General features: G+C 39.3%; 1 protein-coding gene across 2 annotated transcripts in view; it reads right to left on the bottom strand.

Annotated features, from left to right (window-relative positions):
* abr (ABR activator of RhoGEF and GTPase) overlaps positions 1–16,868 on the bottom strand; it is a 104,516-nt gene extending 87,648 nt beyond the window's left edge. The window contains exon 1 of one of the 2 annotated variants that reach the window (XM_067494799.1): positions 15,835–16,868. In XM_067494799.1, the coding sequence (XP_067350900.1) occupies positions 15,835–16,627 (793 nt within the window). In that variant the 5' untranslated portion in view covers positions 16,628–16,868. The remainder of the gene's footprint in view (positions 1–15,834) is intronic. The other variant, XM_067494800.1, reaches the window with a different exon arrangement.
* Positions 16,869–19,072: the final 2,204 nt, after the last annotated feature.

The raw sequence follows: 19,072 nt of genomic DNA, 5'->3' as shown, positions 1-19,072 counted from the left end.
CAGAGTCAGCTTTTCAGTAGGAAACAGAGGGAGTGTCTATTTCAGAGATGTCCTGTTTTAAGCTACTCCGGTTTTCAGTATCTGTAGCCACTTGCTCTGACCCTGTTGTCTACACAGACTAAAAGGAAACAGACAAACATGAGCACGTTTATGTGGAGCAACTTTCGAAAGGTGGTTGCACCAAGTGGAAATCATACAGGACCATGAAGCAGACTTTATGATTTTTATTTTTTAATAATTTTTGTAAAATTTGTGTAGGGTCTCACTATAATTAGTGGATTGGAGGCTTGATTTATATAAAACCACAGGCAATAAAATTGCAATTGCAACACGGAAGACGAAAAATAAGTCCCACTAGTTATTCTCCTGTTAGGTGTTAAATAATTACAAGTAGGACATAATTTGCCTTAAATAAACATGATATCGGAAATTTTTACACCCACATTTTTAAAACCCACATAAACACAAAAGTAGAAATTAGGTCATAGCACAATTTTATTAATAAACAAAATCAAACAAATCATCCAATTAAGTCTTGAATAGGGTCCTTTATTGATTTCCAAATTACCTCTCTGTCATGTTTTAATGGGCACATCAGCTTGTTTAGCACAGTAGTTCTCCTGTTGCGCCGTTTCCAGAAATGGAGCTGACAACAAAACCATACGACACTGTTCCTTTTCATCAGGCGTAACTACCTCTGTGTTTGTGAACACATGGGCTACAGAGGGAGGCAATCAGAGACGAGCATCATGCCGGCGGCCACAAAGACTCACATAAAGCATTACCCTCAAACCTCTATCAGACCCACTCCTCCCCCCTTCGTTCTACTCTAAGCAGCATGGGGGAGGAAAGACGGGGGGGTTGAGAGGCAGAAAAACTTCAATTAGGACACAAAGGCTGATAGGAGGAACCTCACCACAGCTCCCTCCTCCTCCTCTTCTCTCAGCAGGCAGAGCCATGGGCCCTGAGCACTGCTCTTTGTCTGGCAACATTGCTCCTATGTGCCAGCTGAAAAAAATGCATGCACATTCACGTTCAACGACAGGGCAATCTAAGACCTATGTATGTGTACGTGTATATACTGTGTGTGCGTGCGTGCGTGCGTGCTTGCATGTGTGCGTCCGTCTCAAGGCATTTATTGTAAGCCTGCAGGGTGGTTAATGAATATAAATGTGTCATTATGGCATGACAAAAGCATGCAAAATCACACACACACACACACACACACACACACACACAACAACAAACACACACACACGTAATGGGAAAGCTAAGCAGTCAAAGAGTAACACAGAGTCGGTGAATGGCACTTCATCAAAAATAGATTTATCTACTCTACAGCACTACACATCCTTTGTCTTACATTGGATATTTCCCTCTCTCACGCACACATACACAAACACACAAAGAGCTATGGCACTACCCATGTGTGCAATTTTACACATACATGTACCTGTCTTTTAGAGTTTTGAGAGCCACCTGCACACCCCGGAACTCCTATGCCTCATCAACATTCAACAGCCAAACAAAGAAAACACACATGCAATGGTCAAACACATACACATACATACACACATACATACACACACACACACACACACACACACTATTTATGCAAACAAACCAAGCAGGATGTTAGTCTTCCTGGTGTGTCACAAATCTGCATTTATCAAACATTAACAAGTAGTCAAGCTGTGTGATAAAAAAAGGGCCATTACTTTCTCTACAACATGAAAACACACACACACACACACACACACACACACTTCATCAAGAGCAGTTGAAGTATTAGTCTGGTTGCAGATGATGGGGGTGGTTGTCTGGCTTCAACACGACAAAGCTTAATACATGAGCAATGGCTCATTCTCCATAAAGGTCAGTGCAGGGCAGTCATCCACTGTGTGTGCGTATGTGTGTGTGTTTGTGGGTGCATGTGCGTGCTGTGCAGGTGAATTGATGGGTAAGATCTGGACTTACGCCATGATAATCTTAAAAATCTTATCATACAGTCACCTCCTGCACATGTTTTGAAAGAGCCAAGTGAGTGTGTGCTACTGATGCAAGTGCAGCACAAAGAGAAATTTAAAAAAGGTCACACATCATTAGTCGGTACAGCAAAAAATATGGACTACAACACACAAAAAGTGTGAACTCAATGCTTGCCTTTGATCATGCATGGCATCCCAGTGAAACCAAATGCCATGTGAAAAAAGGCATCAATGGATCATTGTACTGCATGATGCTGAAAGGCATGTTTGAGTGTGGGATCTTCTATTTCACCCTTCTTTACACACCGGAAATCTTACTGTTGACTGTACTTAACTATATAATCTTGCAGACAAATACGTTTGCATTTTTTGCTATGCATTTTCAATACTGGATCATGTCCTGTTTCTCTAATTGTAAATATGGCAAATATGGATAGAAACAGTTGGTTGGAACATACTATGTGTAATACTGACATTTAAGCCCAAACTTGAAACCTGTCAGAATTACAACATCATCTTACACCTATGGCACAATGATGATGGTAACTATTATAACTATTATGTTGCATCTGCAAGAAAAAACAACCTGAGTCAAAAGTAGGCAAAATTTGAATCACTGCTGAAAATAAAAATCTGTCTGATCTAAATAAAACATGGTCAATGCCAGAGAAGTGTCAGTGTTTGTGTATATATAACTGAGCATCAGAGTGGCCCTCCAACCAATCAAACAGCCATCCACCACCCTCCCACCCCTCTATACTCTCTATCCTACCCAGATACCAATGTCCCACCTCACTCCACCAACCCCACCCCTCATACTTTTCAACATTTTGAAGCCAAAAACAGGCCTGAGGGGTGAATGAGGGGGAGTTCTGTTGATAGCACTAATTTTCCAGTCACTACCCCTGAGACTCCATCTCATTGGTGAAGGGGGTGGCATTGTGAGAGTGTGTGTATTCAGTGCCACTCTGAACCTACATCTACCCTACTATGCTCCGGAACACTAATTTGCAGATGAGAATAAAGCAAAGTGCTAATATTTGAAGCTTGATATGCCCCTTAAACCAATCTACTCCTGGAAGACCCCACACTTACAAATGTTCTCTAGCACTGCTGGTTTTAATGTGTGTTCGTATGTGAGAGTTAGATGAAGTAGGGCTGCACACACAAGGAATGGACAGATGTGTTTCCAGATGAGTGGCCTCAGAAAAGCTCAATTAAGCACTAGAAAGAAACGGAGATTTCAAAACACACAAATAATTTAGGCTAACTGAATTTACTGCAAACAGAGAGGACAGACAAAAATGTAAACCAAAATGCTTAATTAAAGTGGGTTTAAAGTGGCAATTTAGGAGTTGGCAGTGAAATATCAAACGCTTTTTTTCCCCCCACACACATTTTTTACATCTGTGAATCATATTTGCAATAACTTACATTTTAAAAGACACTACAATACATTAATACAAATATATTCTGATTTTTAAATAGGTCATTTATAGTACAGATTACTTATAGTACAGTCTATGAACGTGTGAGAAAAAAAATTATTTAAAATCTAGACATATATAGTATGACTGTATGTCTCTCAATACTCAGACCAGTATCAGTTGGGAAATACCTTGCAATAACAAATAAATGTCAACAGGAAATGATGAGATGTTCTACTAAACATTTAGCTTCTTCAGTCTGGGTTGGGAACTGAACCAGAGACCTCTAGATAACCTCTATTTAACCAATAGGATGCAACTGCCCCTTATATATTCTAGTTACCATAGGTAAAGATTCTCAGACATCCAAGTGTGGTTATCTGAAAGCTCACACTTGTCAACTGGACTTTTACTACTCATCCATAGCTTCCTCAGTCTAAGACGATTATATTCTCTAGCTATGTATTTTTTCCCCACACGTTCTTTTGTTATGGGGGTTGGGGGAGATGGCAGCAGGGACGAGCAATGTTGATGCATTATTAAAAGCCCTGAGTGCACTAGTGATGAATGTCTGCCTGTTAAATTGGAATCCCTGAAATCATCTGGGGTGTTTTTTATTGTTTGGCAATGTCTGATATTTTTTAAACATTTGTTTAAAGTGAGAAGAAGTAAAGAGACCCTTGGGTTTAATTTTATTTTATCTCAACTGCCCATTTGTCTCCCCTCAGATGGTTTTCAGATTCCCTGTCTTTTATTCCCTTTTTAATTTTTAGGTTTAATTAGTGTAAAAATTTCACCAAGAGATTATTTCTACTAAAAATCTTCATTCCTTTTCCTTCTACACTGTGTATCAGTGTATGTCACTAGAAAATAACAAAAATGTCAATTAATTAACACTTTTAATCTAATTGTCTGTGTGTATGTGCATGTGCATGTATGTGCCCACACGCATGTATTTCTTACTTAGTTAGGGCCAAAAATAGTATTTTACTTACTGGGTTAGGACCTTTTGGTAAAGTAAGGACTTTTTGCTGATCATAACAAGCCCTTCACCACCCACCAGGGTAAGACGAGACAAAGACACTCAGGAAAGTATGTATACGTATGTGTACGTGCGTGTGTGTGTGTAACACAAATAGAGAATGTTTTCATATGATGCCAACTGAATTCACTTTGATCTATTGAGGTCAATGTGGAAATCATCTGAATCCTGCTGCGATTGGACTGAGACCAGATAAGGAAAATTGCCCCTCAACACACACACACACACACACACACACACACACACACACACAATCTGTAAAACATCATGTGTTATTGATGCTGCTTGCTCATCAATACAGTTTGTTGTACACTCAGACATACTTAATTTTTCTGTTTCACAGATGCACACTTGCATAGGTAACTTGTCTGGGATTTTGATACGTACCCAAAGGAGATAAAATGATTTTTGTCTCCAATCATACATTTTTTCTCTCCATAAATGTGCGTTGTGTTGGTAAATGAGCATTAGAGGCAAAGTGGCTGCACTCTGCACGAACATACACATGCGCACGCACACATTTAACAAGATGGACAGGAAGTACAGTGAGGACACTGATGTCCAAAGAAACTACTGCACTCTAGTGTTTAGTTACTGTCAACACATGCTCAGGGGCTCAAATAGTAGTCCACAGAAATTTTATATGAGGAGCGAGTGATGCGTGGCACAAACTGCTCCAACCTAAATATGATATTAAAGAGACACTCCAACTATTAAGTGTTGCTTTTCCTTTATATTAGGGGACAAGACACAGATTAAAAGTAGAGGCTGAGCTCATCTTGGCTCTTAAAATGCTGAATCCTACATTTTTCTATCATGCAATTTAAAGGCATTTTCATTTAAACCCTCTAATCTAAATGTCCACTTCCTTCAAACTTCACACAACCCAGATTGTAACTTAGGTTTCACATTACAAACAAAAATCTTAAAAATGTTAAATTGAGACAACCAAGAGGACATCACCATGACACCATCAGGGTTAGTTTCAGAGCAACCGAATCCATAGATTATACAGCTTAATAGAGTAGTACTCCTCATGTTGAGTAAACTTTATGCAGAGTGCTACTTTAATTGCAGAAAAAAGGGCAAGAGGTTAAATCATCACAACACAATGCCTAATAACTACACTTATGAACAATTACAGAATAGAAAAAAAAATGTTTACAGATATCCACATCAGCATCCCAGAATCCATTGGGAACACCTCCAGTTTGGGAGGAGTTCTCTCAAGTGTTGCAGGACCACTCATCTGTGCATTATAGAGGTAACTTAGTATAATATTAATTTTCAGTGACACAGTGGTACAAGTAAAGACAGGTCCAATGAGTTATTAATAGATCAGCAGTGCCATAAATTTCAAAGACAAAAAGAACATTTTAACACCAAAGCCCTAAGTGCCTTTGCATTTTGATTATTGCAGGAAATAAAAGGCTGTACATACAAAGCCACAAATAAAATGCGGTTAGTGAGCTCAATGCTGAGCTGCAGACGAATTGATTGGCCAGCTGGTGCACCTCAGGAGTTAGGTTAACACTATCACCAGCACAGAAAAGAGTGCACACTCACTCACACATGAGAAGGGCAGTCTCGTCAATATACCCAGTAAAAGTTGCAATGTAGACGCATAACATATTTCCATTCATCCAGGCCCGTGTGTCTTAAACCCATTATTGAGCATATGGAGTGTGTCCAAACCACCTTAATGCCACATTCAGTTGTCACATCCTATTACCATTATTACCTTTCACAGGTACCAATGAGATCTGTTTTTTGCACACGAAATTACACACGGTGATGGTTATGAGCACACCATAACATTTCACACCTAATTCAAAGCACTTTATATACAGTATTCATATTTTTGATGACAACACCCTGTTCACTGCAACTTAATGAAGCCAGTGAAAGCTGTCCTGTTTGTGTGGCCCACATTCAAATCCCCAGAGCAAACAACGTTGGTGTGCATCACTCTCAGCTGATTTGCCAAGACTTTGCGGCTAGAAAGCAATTACGCTTAGAAACAGTGATCTTAGAGAGAGTCGCTAAACCCTAATCCAACAGCCTGAAACTGTGGTAGCTAGACACAACCTTCTACTTAAAAAGGTCTTTGCATTAGTATATTTCTATGCCTATATTTTTAACCCTTGACTTGCAGGCTTGTCTAGCAGTGTTTCCATCACACACAAAGACACCTGAAACCTACATCAGGAGCCCCTGTGACCTGAAGTCCCAACACTTCTTTCCTTTCATGGACTTACTGTAGTCAGATAACCATTAAGTATGCTTTCCCATCCTGACTGTCCAAGTAGTGACTAAGTGTCTATAATATTACTAATATTAATGTATGCACGTATGTATGCATGTCTAAATAAGTCTGTGATCTGTTTGTGATCTGCTTTGTACAATTCTTGTAGCTTTTCAATTCATCTAGTTAGTTGCACATATGTTCAAATTTCCACCAAGAAATGAGGAGAAGTGAAAGTGATGGGCGTAGCATTGGACAGCCTCAAGACGCTAACTAGAGCCAAGTGTGAAAGAGAACTGAGAATTGTGATGTCATAGGTACAGGTGTTTCAAACTTCGGCGAAGCCTAGTTTTTCCAACAAGTCCCCAGTGACACAAAAAGCTTTATTGAGAAAGTAACAAAGGATGCAAGAGAATATGTTCTGTAGCCTTGAGGGAAAAAAATCCCTCTTTTCAGTAGAAACTCATGTCAGGTCAAAGAACAATTACATCTGTGAAAGCTATGAACATGAAACATCTACTCCAACTATATAGGGGTAATGGTTCATGACAGTCAATGAAATTATTGATTTTAATGAACTTGTTAGTGCTTTATGTGCTTAACTATTTAAACTACGAAATTAATACACATCCGACTGAGACTGTGGTTTAGTCAGCTTCCTTTTTGTCACACTAGGCTTCAAAATCATGAGGAACTTGTGGTTATCATATGCTAAAATGCTCTTTTATCTTTTTAGCTTACGAAGGCTGCTTATGCTACCTAGCTGGCTAATTACCTGGTACATTTTATGAGTTTGAGTTAACAATAGTTAGCTTATTAATTTAGAGTTCATTTGACAGTGTTATAATAAAAAAAAAAAAAGAAAAGAAAGACGCACAGGGTGTGCTCTATTCAAACAAATCTATTCTCTTTTGTGCTAGTTATGTAGGTAGGTGCATCAGCAGCTGCAATATGCAACATAAGATAGTGCTCACATAGGACTCAAAATCACTCCACTGTGCTAGACCGAGCTTGTAAGTTTGTATGTTTCCTCCCCGAGTCCAAAGACATGCATGTTAGGTTAACTGGTGACTCTAAATTGCCTATAGGTGTGAATGTGACTGCTTAAGTCTCTCTGTATTGGCCCTGAGATAGATTGGGGACCTGTCCAGTGCCTACCCTGGCTCTAACCCTATGACACCTGGGATACAACCCCAAACACGATAAGTGGTTACAGATAATGGATGGATGGAAGGATGAATTCTTTAAAAACTCAAACCAACAACAGCAACTATTTTATGGGGGCATTGTCAAATAGTTTTATAATGACCCTTCTCTGGTCACTGTCGGAATAGTGCATTGATATGTGGCCATGTACACTCACTGAGAAAATTGCAGGGTTCTTTGGGTCCATATGCACTGCACGCAGGCACAAACACTTACATACACACGCACGCACACGTCTCCATGGCAGCCAAAGCAGGCAACAAGTCAAAGGTTGCTTGTTGTTCCCTAATTTCAGAGAGGAGAGGACATTTTTCTAAATGTCAACAAATTTTTATATGGCTTCATGTCAGAAGGAGTGAAGGATGCACAGGACTTTGATTGATTGAGCTTGTTATTGAATAGAGTTTACTTTCTGCAGCACAAAAAAGACATTTAATTTTTTATCATGAAAATGTAGCTCAGACTCCTTTTCAGAGAGATTTAAAGGGACTAGAATTACCACCAAATCTGAGGAAACAGAGAGTGGAAACTCTTCAGAGAGAATAGGTTGAAGAGAGTGTCTTCCTCTACTCTGTGAGTAACTTTAGCTAACTGTAGCCTATGTTTTCTTCCCATGTTAGCCTGGCACCTAATGGGATTTTCCTTTATTTAAAAATCAAAAGAAATAAGATGTGTAAAACACACAGGTTTGTTCACATAGCTGGGCTGTGGGAGAGCTTTATGAATCCGTTTAACTGACAGGAAAACCACCAGTCTCAGACGCCCCTTTGACTCGCACATGCTCATCTCAAAATGATTTGAGCTGACAAAACTTTAGAATGAGCAAGTATTTCCTGTGCTTTGTTCCCTTAAGCAGAAATCCTACATATAATCTGTTCAAAATACAGTAAATGAGATGGCTGACCCATGTTTTGCCCGGGTTTCATTTATACAATTGGTTGAGAGGGGGCAAAGGTGATTAAACGAGGGGTAATCCAGTTCAGACCTGTCACAAGGGAGAGTGGACAATAGCAGTGGACAGCTTCGTGTCTAGATGGTTACCTCAGGCGGCCTGGTGCCTCTCCCTGCCTTGATATGAAAAACTTTCCAGCATAGCTATGTCCCTAATCATAGACCCCTGGGAAGTCCACGCCTTTGTTGATTCTAGGAAAAGACGAGAGGCAATGTGCCAATGCCCCATAAACAGTAGGGGGATCAGGTACAGCTAACAAAGCTTTGAATTGAGTTCACGTTGATGTCAGGATCAGATTATCTCTTCAGTACTGAAACCACTGATTATATGGCCTCAATTTTACTGTATTTTTCAGTACAGGTTTCCTGTGTTCAACCTCATAAGATAGAACCACAAAAGCAACATTGTCAGAAGCAAAACTATAATGAAATGAAATCACACTTTATTCTGACTTAATCTAATGATTCCATGTAATATCACAGCCAATCATGCATTGGTGGAACCTCAACTGCTTTCATTACTCGTCACAGTTTCATTAATTACACTAGTGATACTCTGTGTTGACGTCAGAAGAGTACAGGAGGATCCTGCATCACACAACATCATGTGATGTGATAGTAAATGTGTCATGTAAAGCTAGAATTGCACTGAAGAAAATCCCACTATGAAAGAAAAAGTCCCTTTCAAGCAACTACACTCCTGTTGAAGTAATGTAGACAATGACAATATAAATTTGTAAATGAGTTAGAAAAAACAGGAAATGCAAATAAATTCTCCGAGACCCAGGACCGAAACTTTTGTTGACCGAAATTTTGTTTGTGCGCATTTGTCTTTGCACTTACTTTGCAAGATGCATTTATAGATGATAAAAAAAAAAAACCATCAAGCGGCGTTCAAGCTTGTTTACTTATTTGCACGACCTGGCTTTGCATTTCACACCTCTAAGATGGAATAAAGATCAAGGCATCTGCACACATACCGTGCCACATTACTCCTGCATCCACCTTATAAACCAGTGATAAGGTTGCATATCCACACCTCCCCCTCTCAGCTAGACACCCTGCCTGCCTCCCTGCATAACTGCGACAACACATTCATCACCAAGGAAACACAGGGACCAGTCAGGCGATAAATATTACTTTATTTTAACTTTTGGTTGAAGACAACAATAAAGACTGAACTTGTTATTGTTTTTTGAAAAACAGAAGCATGGGACAGAAGCATCTTTATCTTATGTGTATTTTTTCAAGTCTTGGTAGATATTTTAGGATTTTTGCTCCAAAACAGTTCATAATTCTTGGTTTAAAATGCTCCTATTGTTTTAAACAAGTGACATGTCTGAACTACAGGCAGGCCAGTTTAGCACCTAGATGATTTTACTATTGAGCCATGTGCAATTGGTGATTCTAAATTGCCCGTAGGTGAGAATGTGAATGGTTGTCTGTCTTTGTATGTCTCTCTGTGTTGGTCCTGAGACTCGCAACCTGTCCCGGTTGTACCCCGCCGCTCATTCTATTACAGCTGGGCTACAGCCACCTCACAACCCTACCCAGGACAAGCAGTTACAGATAATGGATTGATGGATTTCCCTCCCTTAGAAAGATGTATCACAGATGCTGGCTTTTGAATTGTGATATCATAAAAAGTCAGTTGGTCTGTCTTTTTATTAACATGAAGGACATTTGTCCAGAATTTCCAAAATAAATATGAAATTTTGACTCATTAGACCACAGTTTCAATAATTCACAAGAAGTTTTAAGATGTTGTTTATATAGCTTTTTTGTTGCAGAAGTTTTATTTGCATTTGTGGATTAACAAACTGTGTTCACTCACATTGGTTTTAAGAGGTCTTTTTAAACCAGTGCTGTTGCCACTACAGAATTATGTCTGTTTTTAATGCAGAGGCACCTTACGGCCTAAATATCATAACCATTCAATATTGCTTTTTAGCCTTGTCTCTTGCATAAAGCCATTTCTCTGGACCCTCTTAACATTTTAATAATGAGTACCTAAAACAATTCTAACAATTACATTTCTGTTGATCAAATAATTGATTAATCGCTTATCAATGTTCCTCTAAACAATACAAGATCAAACTCACCATCTCCAGCTTTATTTTTATAACATTATTATAGCAAGATGTGGTAACAGTTGCACATTTTCACCTAAGCATTTAATTCGTTTTAGAGCTAGTAAACCCGAAACATTCTATGATGATTAGAAGACTTGTATTTCACTTTGTGCTTGTGCTACCATAATAAGGCAAACAAGCTGACTTAATGCAGGAGCAGCCATGCACTACGTCCACCTGAACTCTACAGCCAACTGAGATAAAGCAGAGTTATGGAGAGATTTCCTTAATACTTGGGGACCCATGCTTAAGTCTCTGCCACAGTGTAAAGCTTCCGCCTCACTGTAAAAAAAACAGTAAGCTGTAAGTTCACCAGCTTTTAGGACAGGCTTGGACAAGCCCTCCACATAGGAGGGAAGAAAAAAAGCTAACCAGGAAAAGGAGAAATGCGTGTGTCGATCAGCGATCACTTACTAGTGTAGAGCAAAAAAACGGGTTTCTTCTCCAGTTTTTCCTGTTGAGCACATGCTCATAAAACTCCTTGTGGCTAGTCATGCACAACAACCTTTTACCAAGCTTAATAAAAAATAATCAGAATGGTTGTGTCATTATGTTTAAAATATGCCATGATGTAGAAACTGAGCTTATTAGCAGGATGACACACCATGAGTTGCCAAGACTGTTTTTATTACGTAACAGCAGTAGTTCATCTTGCCAAAAAGTACTACTGTAGAACACAACAATTTTTTCTTGTGTCACATTTGATCATTTCACCTTTCAAAAAGATACAATCCATGCATGTACTCTATGGGTATATCATTCTGCAATTGTACATTTTGGCAGGATGTTCACACCTAAGAGATTAATTCCAATATTATAGACCCATAATCCATAACCAAAATATTAGTTGCCTTCAATGGCATTACTATTTATGTAGTGATTCATCCTGTTCCCTGGAATGATTTCTACTATAACAGATCTTGCTTGTGTCTCTTCTGTAGAATTTCACATTTACATACTGTGATTTATTCGCTACACTAGAGGCAGCTGTGGCTTAGTTGGTAGACTGGTCATCCATCGGCTGCATATTTGGCAGTTTATGGCTCAACTCCCCCTGAACATATATCCAGGTAGGGCTGTGTGATACAATATGTAGCCCAATACTGGGGTTCCAATTAAATATACTGCAATACTGTACGCAATGCTATGTAATGGTTTTAGATGGTTTTAACTACTAACTTTAGGTAAACTGACATTAGATAAAGATCATATGCATTAAATTTTATAGTTTACAAATTATGCAATCAGCGCAACAAAAATCGGAACATATAACAACACATCAGCAGTTTGAACAAAACACAAAAATGAGCCATTGTCTACCTGTAGCATGTAAATTGATAATGTAAAAGCCTAGTAAAACTGGGGAGCGTTGAGTGTGGAAAGGCATCGGCCTACAAACCTAGCATTAAAAAAAAGGTTGGGACAACATAATCTGCTGTGGTGAGACTGAAAATGGGATAAAGTCAAAAGGAAAAAAATCTTATTAAATTAACTGATAGCTAACTGTGTGAACTTTGCTCAGGATTTTCAATTTCCTCAGCAAGTTATTTGTTACCTACCAAATGTTTGACATGTTGGAGAAAAAGGAAACTGTACTCAGCTGAGACAGGTAAAGCAAGTTAAGAATATGCAGGTCATTAGGTCAATTGCATGACCTAATGAACTACATTTCAAACTGAATCTTTACCACTGACAAAAAGATCAAATAAACCTACCAGAATTACTGCACATAGGTTTCTATGAACATTAAAGTGGAGTTTGTCCACCATGTTTAAAAGTCATATACATGGTGGAACGACTAGACTGGATGGTATAATATAACAACTATTGTGAGACATCCTCAAAGTGAAAACTTGAAGAAAACTTGTTGTAACAGTATTGTAATAACTTGTGATAATTTCTCCAAGGTCACCCCAACTCTGTACTGTGAATCAGAGTTGAATCAGGAAACACACATAGAGGCCAGATCAAAGGCTTAACATTCACATGACCTAATGCAGGGGTCACCAACTTGGTCCATGCCCGTGGGCACCAGGTAGCCGCAAAGGACCACATGAGTAGCCTGTGGGCCTGTTCTAAATATAGTTCACTGTAGTGCCACTTACCAATGAGCTGCATCTAATTATTTTGATGCTATTCTTTTTTAAAATCACATTTGATAGTTATTGTGAGAAATCATTAACATGATCTGCGTCTTCACATAGATGAATAGCCTTCATTTAATTAATTATTAATAATAACATATAATTAATGGTAAATTGAGCAAAGTTGTTATTTCAAAAGTGCGTATTAAACTGGTAGCCCTTCACATTAATCGGTACCCAAGAAGTAGCTCTCACTTTCAAAAAGGTTGGTGACCCCTGACCTAATGGATGACCCTTTCTCAGAGTTAAACAAAGGCATCAGTCTGAGCACAACCCCCTGGCATGAGCTCACTGCTGCTGTCTATGTGAAGTAAGAGATGACTCCATCCTATCCCGTAATGCCAAGTGACCAGGAGCCAGTCAAATGCTGGTCCCTCATGTGAAAAAAGTCTCACAGCTGAGCAGACACAGGCCATAAAAATCCCTCTACTCTATCATACCTCTTCCCACAGTTCTACACACCCTAGATTGTTTTTGACCATAATCAAGTCTTTTCACTCATTATCCCAGTTGTCAGAGCAAAACATAAATATCATCTTGGACAACACAGATGGAAGATATTAAGAGACGTGTTTAGCCATAATGACCAACTGGTTTATGGGAAAATACATCCGTTAACCTATCACAACAAAAAAGCAAACATTGTGCCATAATTAGACACAACACACCAAGCATTTTATTTACTTTCTCTTAGCTTATCAATGTTGTATTTGTAATGCAAGACCAGCCCTTGAGACATGACACAATTTTACACTGAGTCACGTCCAACAATGTTCACACAAATTCTTGCCTGAGTACACACCTAAATGGTTCAGTCTAGTCATAAATCAGACCAGTTAACATCCCGAAAATCCCTTTACTCTTATTAAATTCAACAGAACCACTCAAAATAAAATTATAAGATAACAAGCAGTACTAAGCCAAACATAATCCTCTAATATTAAAAGCACAGAGCAGACAAGGGCAGGAGATATGTCACAAAAGGCTGCTAAAACCTTCTTGGGTATATCCACGTGGGTAAATTAGTCATTCCCTCTAGACCCATGACACCTAGACAACGTCAGTCAACACTGCCACACTTTTCTTGAGGAAGGCTTCACAGCATTTCTGTGATGCCTTTTATTCTAGATTACGCTCCAAAATCTTAGTTTAGGCCTATTTTTATTCACTTTCTTGCCAATACTTAAATGAAAGCATATCTTTCGCTTATCTGTACAGCAACTAAGAAACTGACACTTTAAAACAGGTTCAAACATCTGGCCATAATAAAATCTGGTTATCAGCAAGTGCACTCCTTAACGTGTTATATGTTGCTTGATTATTCAAAAGTTTGTGCTTGCACAAAAGTAAAAAAGTCATGCATGTGCTGGTCATGTGCGGGGTTATTTTAAACAGGTTCAATATGTTCCTGGAGGCTTCAGGAAGTTACGAAATGCTCAGTGCGCAAATGAAGCTCCAAAAAAACACAGCAGATTATTCTTTGTGCAAACTTATCAGTAAATGTATTCTTGCTGGTGGTGAAAATATCATTGAACAGACTCAAGATAGTTGTGTCCTCCTGCTTTAAGTCTATATACTAAGCCAAGCTACTGTACAATACATAGTAGTCCTCAACCGACTGCTGAACTCAAAGGGAATAACATCAAACAACACTTGCTTGATGTCACATCAGGAGGGAAAGCATGAGATAAGAGACTTTTTTTTAAACTGACCCACATAGACAGCATGTGCAATCTTAACCACATTTCAAGACATACGAAAGTAACTAATGCCTGCGTCAACATGACGGGTTTGCTTTTTTTTTTTTAAACAGTGTAACAAATATTTTAAAAATGTTATGCAGAAGATTGCACTTCTTTTCCATTCAAACATTCTTTCAGTTCCTGTAGCCCTGACCCTTAACCACACTGCAGTTCCTTTGAGTCCAGTTCAACTCCACTACAGACCTCTTTGTTTATGCGCCAGTGATGTCTGAAATGTAGGAGGTGAAACAATAATCTATGTAAAGAAAAATATTCATTCAAAATATAAAGTGACATTACAGTTGGGTTTAACAGAGGAAATAGTAGTGTAGCTGCTTAGTGTTGTTTCACCCACAACCGTAAAAATTTTATGCTACATCATCCTTTGACATTATGAGTGTTAGTCCATTTAAGTAAGAGGTGGTACAGCACCACACAGAGTATTCAGTTAACTGTAGGTCTCTTGACCCAAACTTGGCCTTGGCGATTTTTGTTTTTATGATGTCCAGTTCATATGTGAGGAAAAACTAGTCACAAAGAAGGAAGCAAAAGACTGACCCAACTAAACCACAGAACACTGGTTAGAAGTTGAGTAGGCAGTGATAATGTATTACAAAACAGTAAATGAAGATGTGCACAAATATTAACCAGCTGATCAGTGTGTGAAGTCTGACACAATAAAAGTGAAATGCAAGCTTGCAGTGGTTGATAAAATTAAGTCTGTCTGTTTTATAGAGATGTAGAGATATTTTAGTTCCTAAAATTTCCGTTGCCCTATAACCAGCCCCCTTGCTGCTTCAGTTCTCACCCAGTGCCTGACTATGATTTTTGATTACACTTCAGGTGTCTAAGACCAGCAATTAGTTAAATCTTTTTATTTATTTAATTGTTTGGGGGGGGTTAAATTTGGGTTTCCCCTTCTACCACTAACAGTAGCAGAGACAGCATTGGCATTACCTACTGAGGATGAGTCTTCATGGTCCGAGCTCAGATACCCATCACTTCTCCTGTCAGGGGTGCTGCAGCCGGAGCCGCGGGAGGCTGTGCGGAGAATCTGCGGGAAGGACGGAGACAGCCTGCCGTCGTCGCCAGAGTCAAAGTCCCTGCTGTGACGAAAAGGTCGCCGGTTGTCCCTGTTGGTCCTCTGGTTGTCCCCGATGATGGTCTTTGGTGTCAACAAGTTATTTTTGACAAAATTCTCGTTCAGCTCCGAATCTTCGTACTCTCTGTCGCTGCCCTCCTCGTTATCATTGGGCTGAGAGACGGTGACAGGGACCGTGATGGGTTTCCGTGGTGGGACAGGGATGGGGACGGGCTTACCTGTCTTACCGGTAAACTTGCTCCGTTCCCGTCCGAAAGAGCTGAACACCCCCGCTGCGTGACCAGCCATGTGGACTTTCACGCCTCCGGAGTCGGGCACCTTGGTCCTCTCCCCGTCGCCCTCGTCGTCCCGCCGTAGCGGTTGCCTAACATTTCCCGTCTTGGGAAGGGCAAATGTGTCCGCGTTAAAGTTCTCATCTTTTTTCTCAAACCTTTCAGAGTCGGGTTTCTTTTGTCGGGCCACGGTGGTCTGCAGGTAGATCACCTTGAATTTCTCCTCCGCCAGAGCCTTCTGGAGCCTCTTCAGGTTGGCTTTACTTGCCTCCAGCTCTGACTCGATGTCCTCTACAGATTTCAAGTCCATTCGTGGGACTTCTCCGTCGGGAAACTCATTCCGCCAATGTTTTTCAAATTCCTCCTGTTCCCACATATCGATATCGCACTGAGCTTTCCGCCCGAGGTTTGATGAAACAGTGAAAGGTTGAGGCCAACCGTGTCTGTCTGCCGCAAATATTCACGTTCCACACGCCTCCTAATTCAGAAAAAAACTGTATGTCAATATGAACTCGACCACTTTCTGATCATCTTCAGCCTCCTACATATACGAATATGATTCGTCCTGGCGCACTGTGGCTGTGAGCGTGATGCAGATAACAAGTTTGTCACTACGCTGAAAAGTTTCGAGACTTCCTGTATCGAGACGTGCTGCCTTAAAGTGCTACTCGGATATCTTCGTGTGCATGTGACAAATCGAAGCAGCGCACCACGCTGCCACTTGTTAGAGCAGGTGAATTCGGCTGTAGTTAAAATCCAAAAACAGTCATTTGGTTCCAGTAGTTTTAACGTTAGAAAGCAAAGAGAGCTAGGCACTCACTTCTGTTAGATTAGGAGTAACGTTAAAACATATAGGACAAAAGTAGTATAAATACAAAACAAATAAAATAATAAAACAATAAAATTATCTCAAATTCTGCAAATGAAATCAATAACAATGCATAATAGTAATACCCTATAACTACATTTTATCATAAATGTTTTGCATTGCTTATCCCTAGATAAAATGTCTTGTAGAGGAACGTCATTCTAAATGTTTAATAAATCTGACAGCACGTGAACGTAACAAATATTTAAGTTAACTACTTTTGCACTTGTAGGTGGAGTATTTTTTACTCCTCTGTATACAATCAAACAAATTTCGGGCTTTACCTTTAGCCCAGATAACTTAAATTCTAAATGAATTTTATTCATTCTGTGGTAAATAATGCGATTTCAATGTAAATTACCGATGGAGTTGTGAATGTTTTTCTGTCATTTGTTGGATCAAAAACAGGAACTGTGCTGTTAGCACGTGCAAGGTCAGACACACTTTGTGTGACAATGAGAATTGTTGGTTTAGGGAGTCTGCTGTACTTGGTTTATGTTGACCAATCTGTGAATCTTGTCACTAATAAATGTTGTAGTTATGGACAATCCCATTTCTCAAAATGATCAGTATTGACTTGCTGAATTGCAATATTGCAAAACCAGACTGTACTGCAAAATGAGGACGCTGTTTGTGATATTAGTCTCCTTCCCTCTTGCTAGTGGTTTTGGTGGTTTGACGTGAAGCAAGTTCTTAATGTGTTCTTGTTTATTAGGCTATCTGGAGACAGACTGAAGAAAAATAAAAAAAAACACTTAGTTGGCTCAACACATTATCGTGCTCATGCTAACATCAGTGATATTTTTTATGTGTCTGTTTTTAGGATTTTTTAATCACAGCAGAATTAAATTTGGTGGCAGTCTCTTTTGCTCTGCATTTTCCACCCACATGGTTTGTGAAATATTTTTGTAATTTCGCAGTATATGAACTAATTACATCTTACCTTAAAAACATTTAATCATGGTAATTTCCATTATTGCTAATAACACACAGGAGTAAACCTAAAACCTAATCACCTTAATCTCAGTAGGTTCCATGTAGCCTCTCTCCACATAAAATCCTGTAAGCAGCCAAGCTGTGGACTTCCAGTAAAAGATCGTTGTAATGCCATACAGGACAGCAGGGGAAAAAGTTATCACTATGATAAGCGATGGTAAGAAGACAGGGATGAATGCTTGGTATTTTTGAGTGCTTGTTTGGATCCCTGCCCAGAAATGAAAGATCATTCTCCTGATGGCTTTTAAGTGGCCACGAGAAATCATTGATCAGTTGCAGGCCAGAGAGCCCTGATTGGGTTACTGTAATGAACAGATGGGAAAGGCTATGCCCAGCCTGTAGTCACAAAGATGAATTACTAATCACTACAACCTAAAATGACACAGTAAAAAGAAATATGTGGACTTTTGTGGTTAGTCTGCAGTTGTTCAATAGTCCAGTGAGTTTGTGGAATGCAGAAAGGTTACAGAGACCACCATGCATGATAGCAGTGCTGCATTCACTCTAAAGATAATGATATGAGTGGGCACATGGTACACAGGCTAAACACAGTCTAGTGCCTGAAATTCAATCACATAAAAGAAGCAGTTCCACTTCATTCCCAAAGTGATTATAGGTATTCGCCTCTGTATTAGTTAAACATACACTAATCACCCCCAATATGCACACGGGTGGTCTTAATAATGTCATGGAGGAGTAAGGTCAGCCTGACCTCTCTGAGCCATCTGCAGCTACACGGGCCCCTACACAGCAAACTGTGATACACTGTGTGGAGAGGTGGTAGAAATACACAAAGAATTTAAAAAATTTAAGGAAGTCTCCACTACGAGTACTACTTCAAATATTTTTGTATTATTATGTAGTATAACTACTACATAGTAATCCAAAGTAGTACTTTTTCCTCCACTAACACATTGTATTTTAAACAATACTGATTATGGTAATGATAAGCACCCA

Source organism: Channa argus, chromosome 24 (genome assembly GCF_033026475.1).
Source record: "Channa argus isolate prfri chromosome 24, Channa argus male v1.0, whole genome shotgun sequence".
Classification (NCBI taxonomy): domain Eukaryota; kingdom Metazoa; phylum Chordata; class Actinopteri; order Anabantiformes; family Channidae; genus Channa; species Channa argus.
The sequence above is the reverse complement of the archived record's forward strand: the minus strand, read 5'-3'. Positions and strand labels throughout refer to the sequence as shown.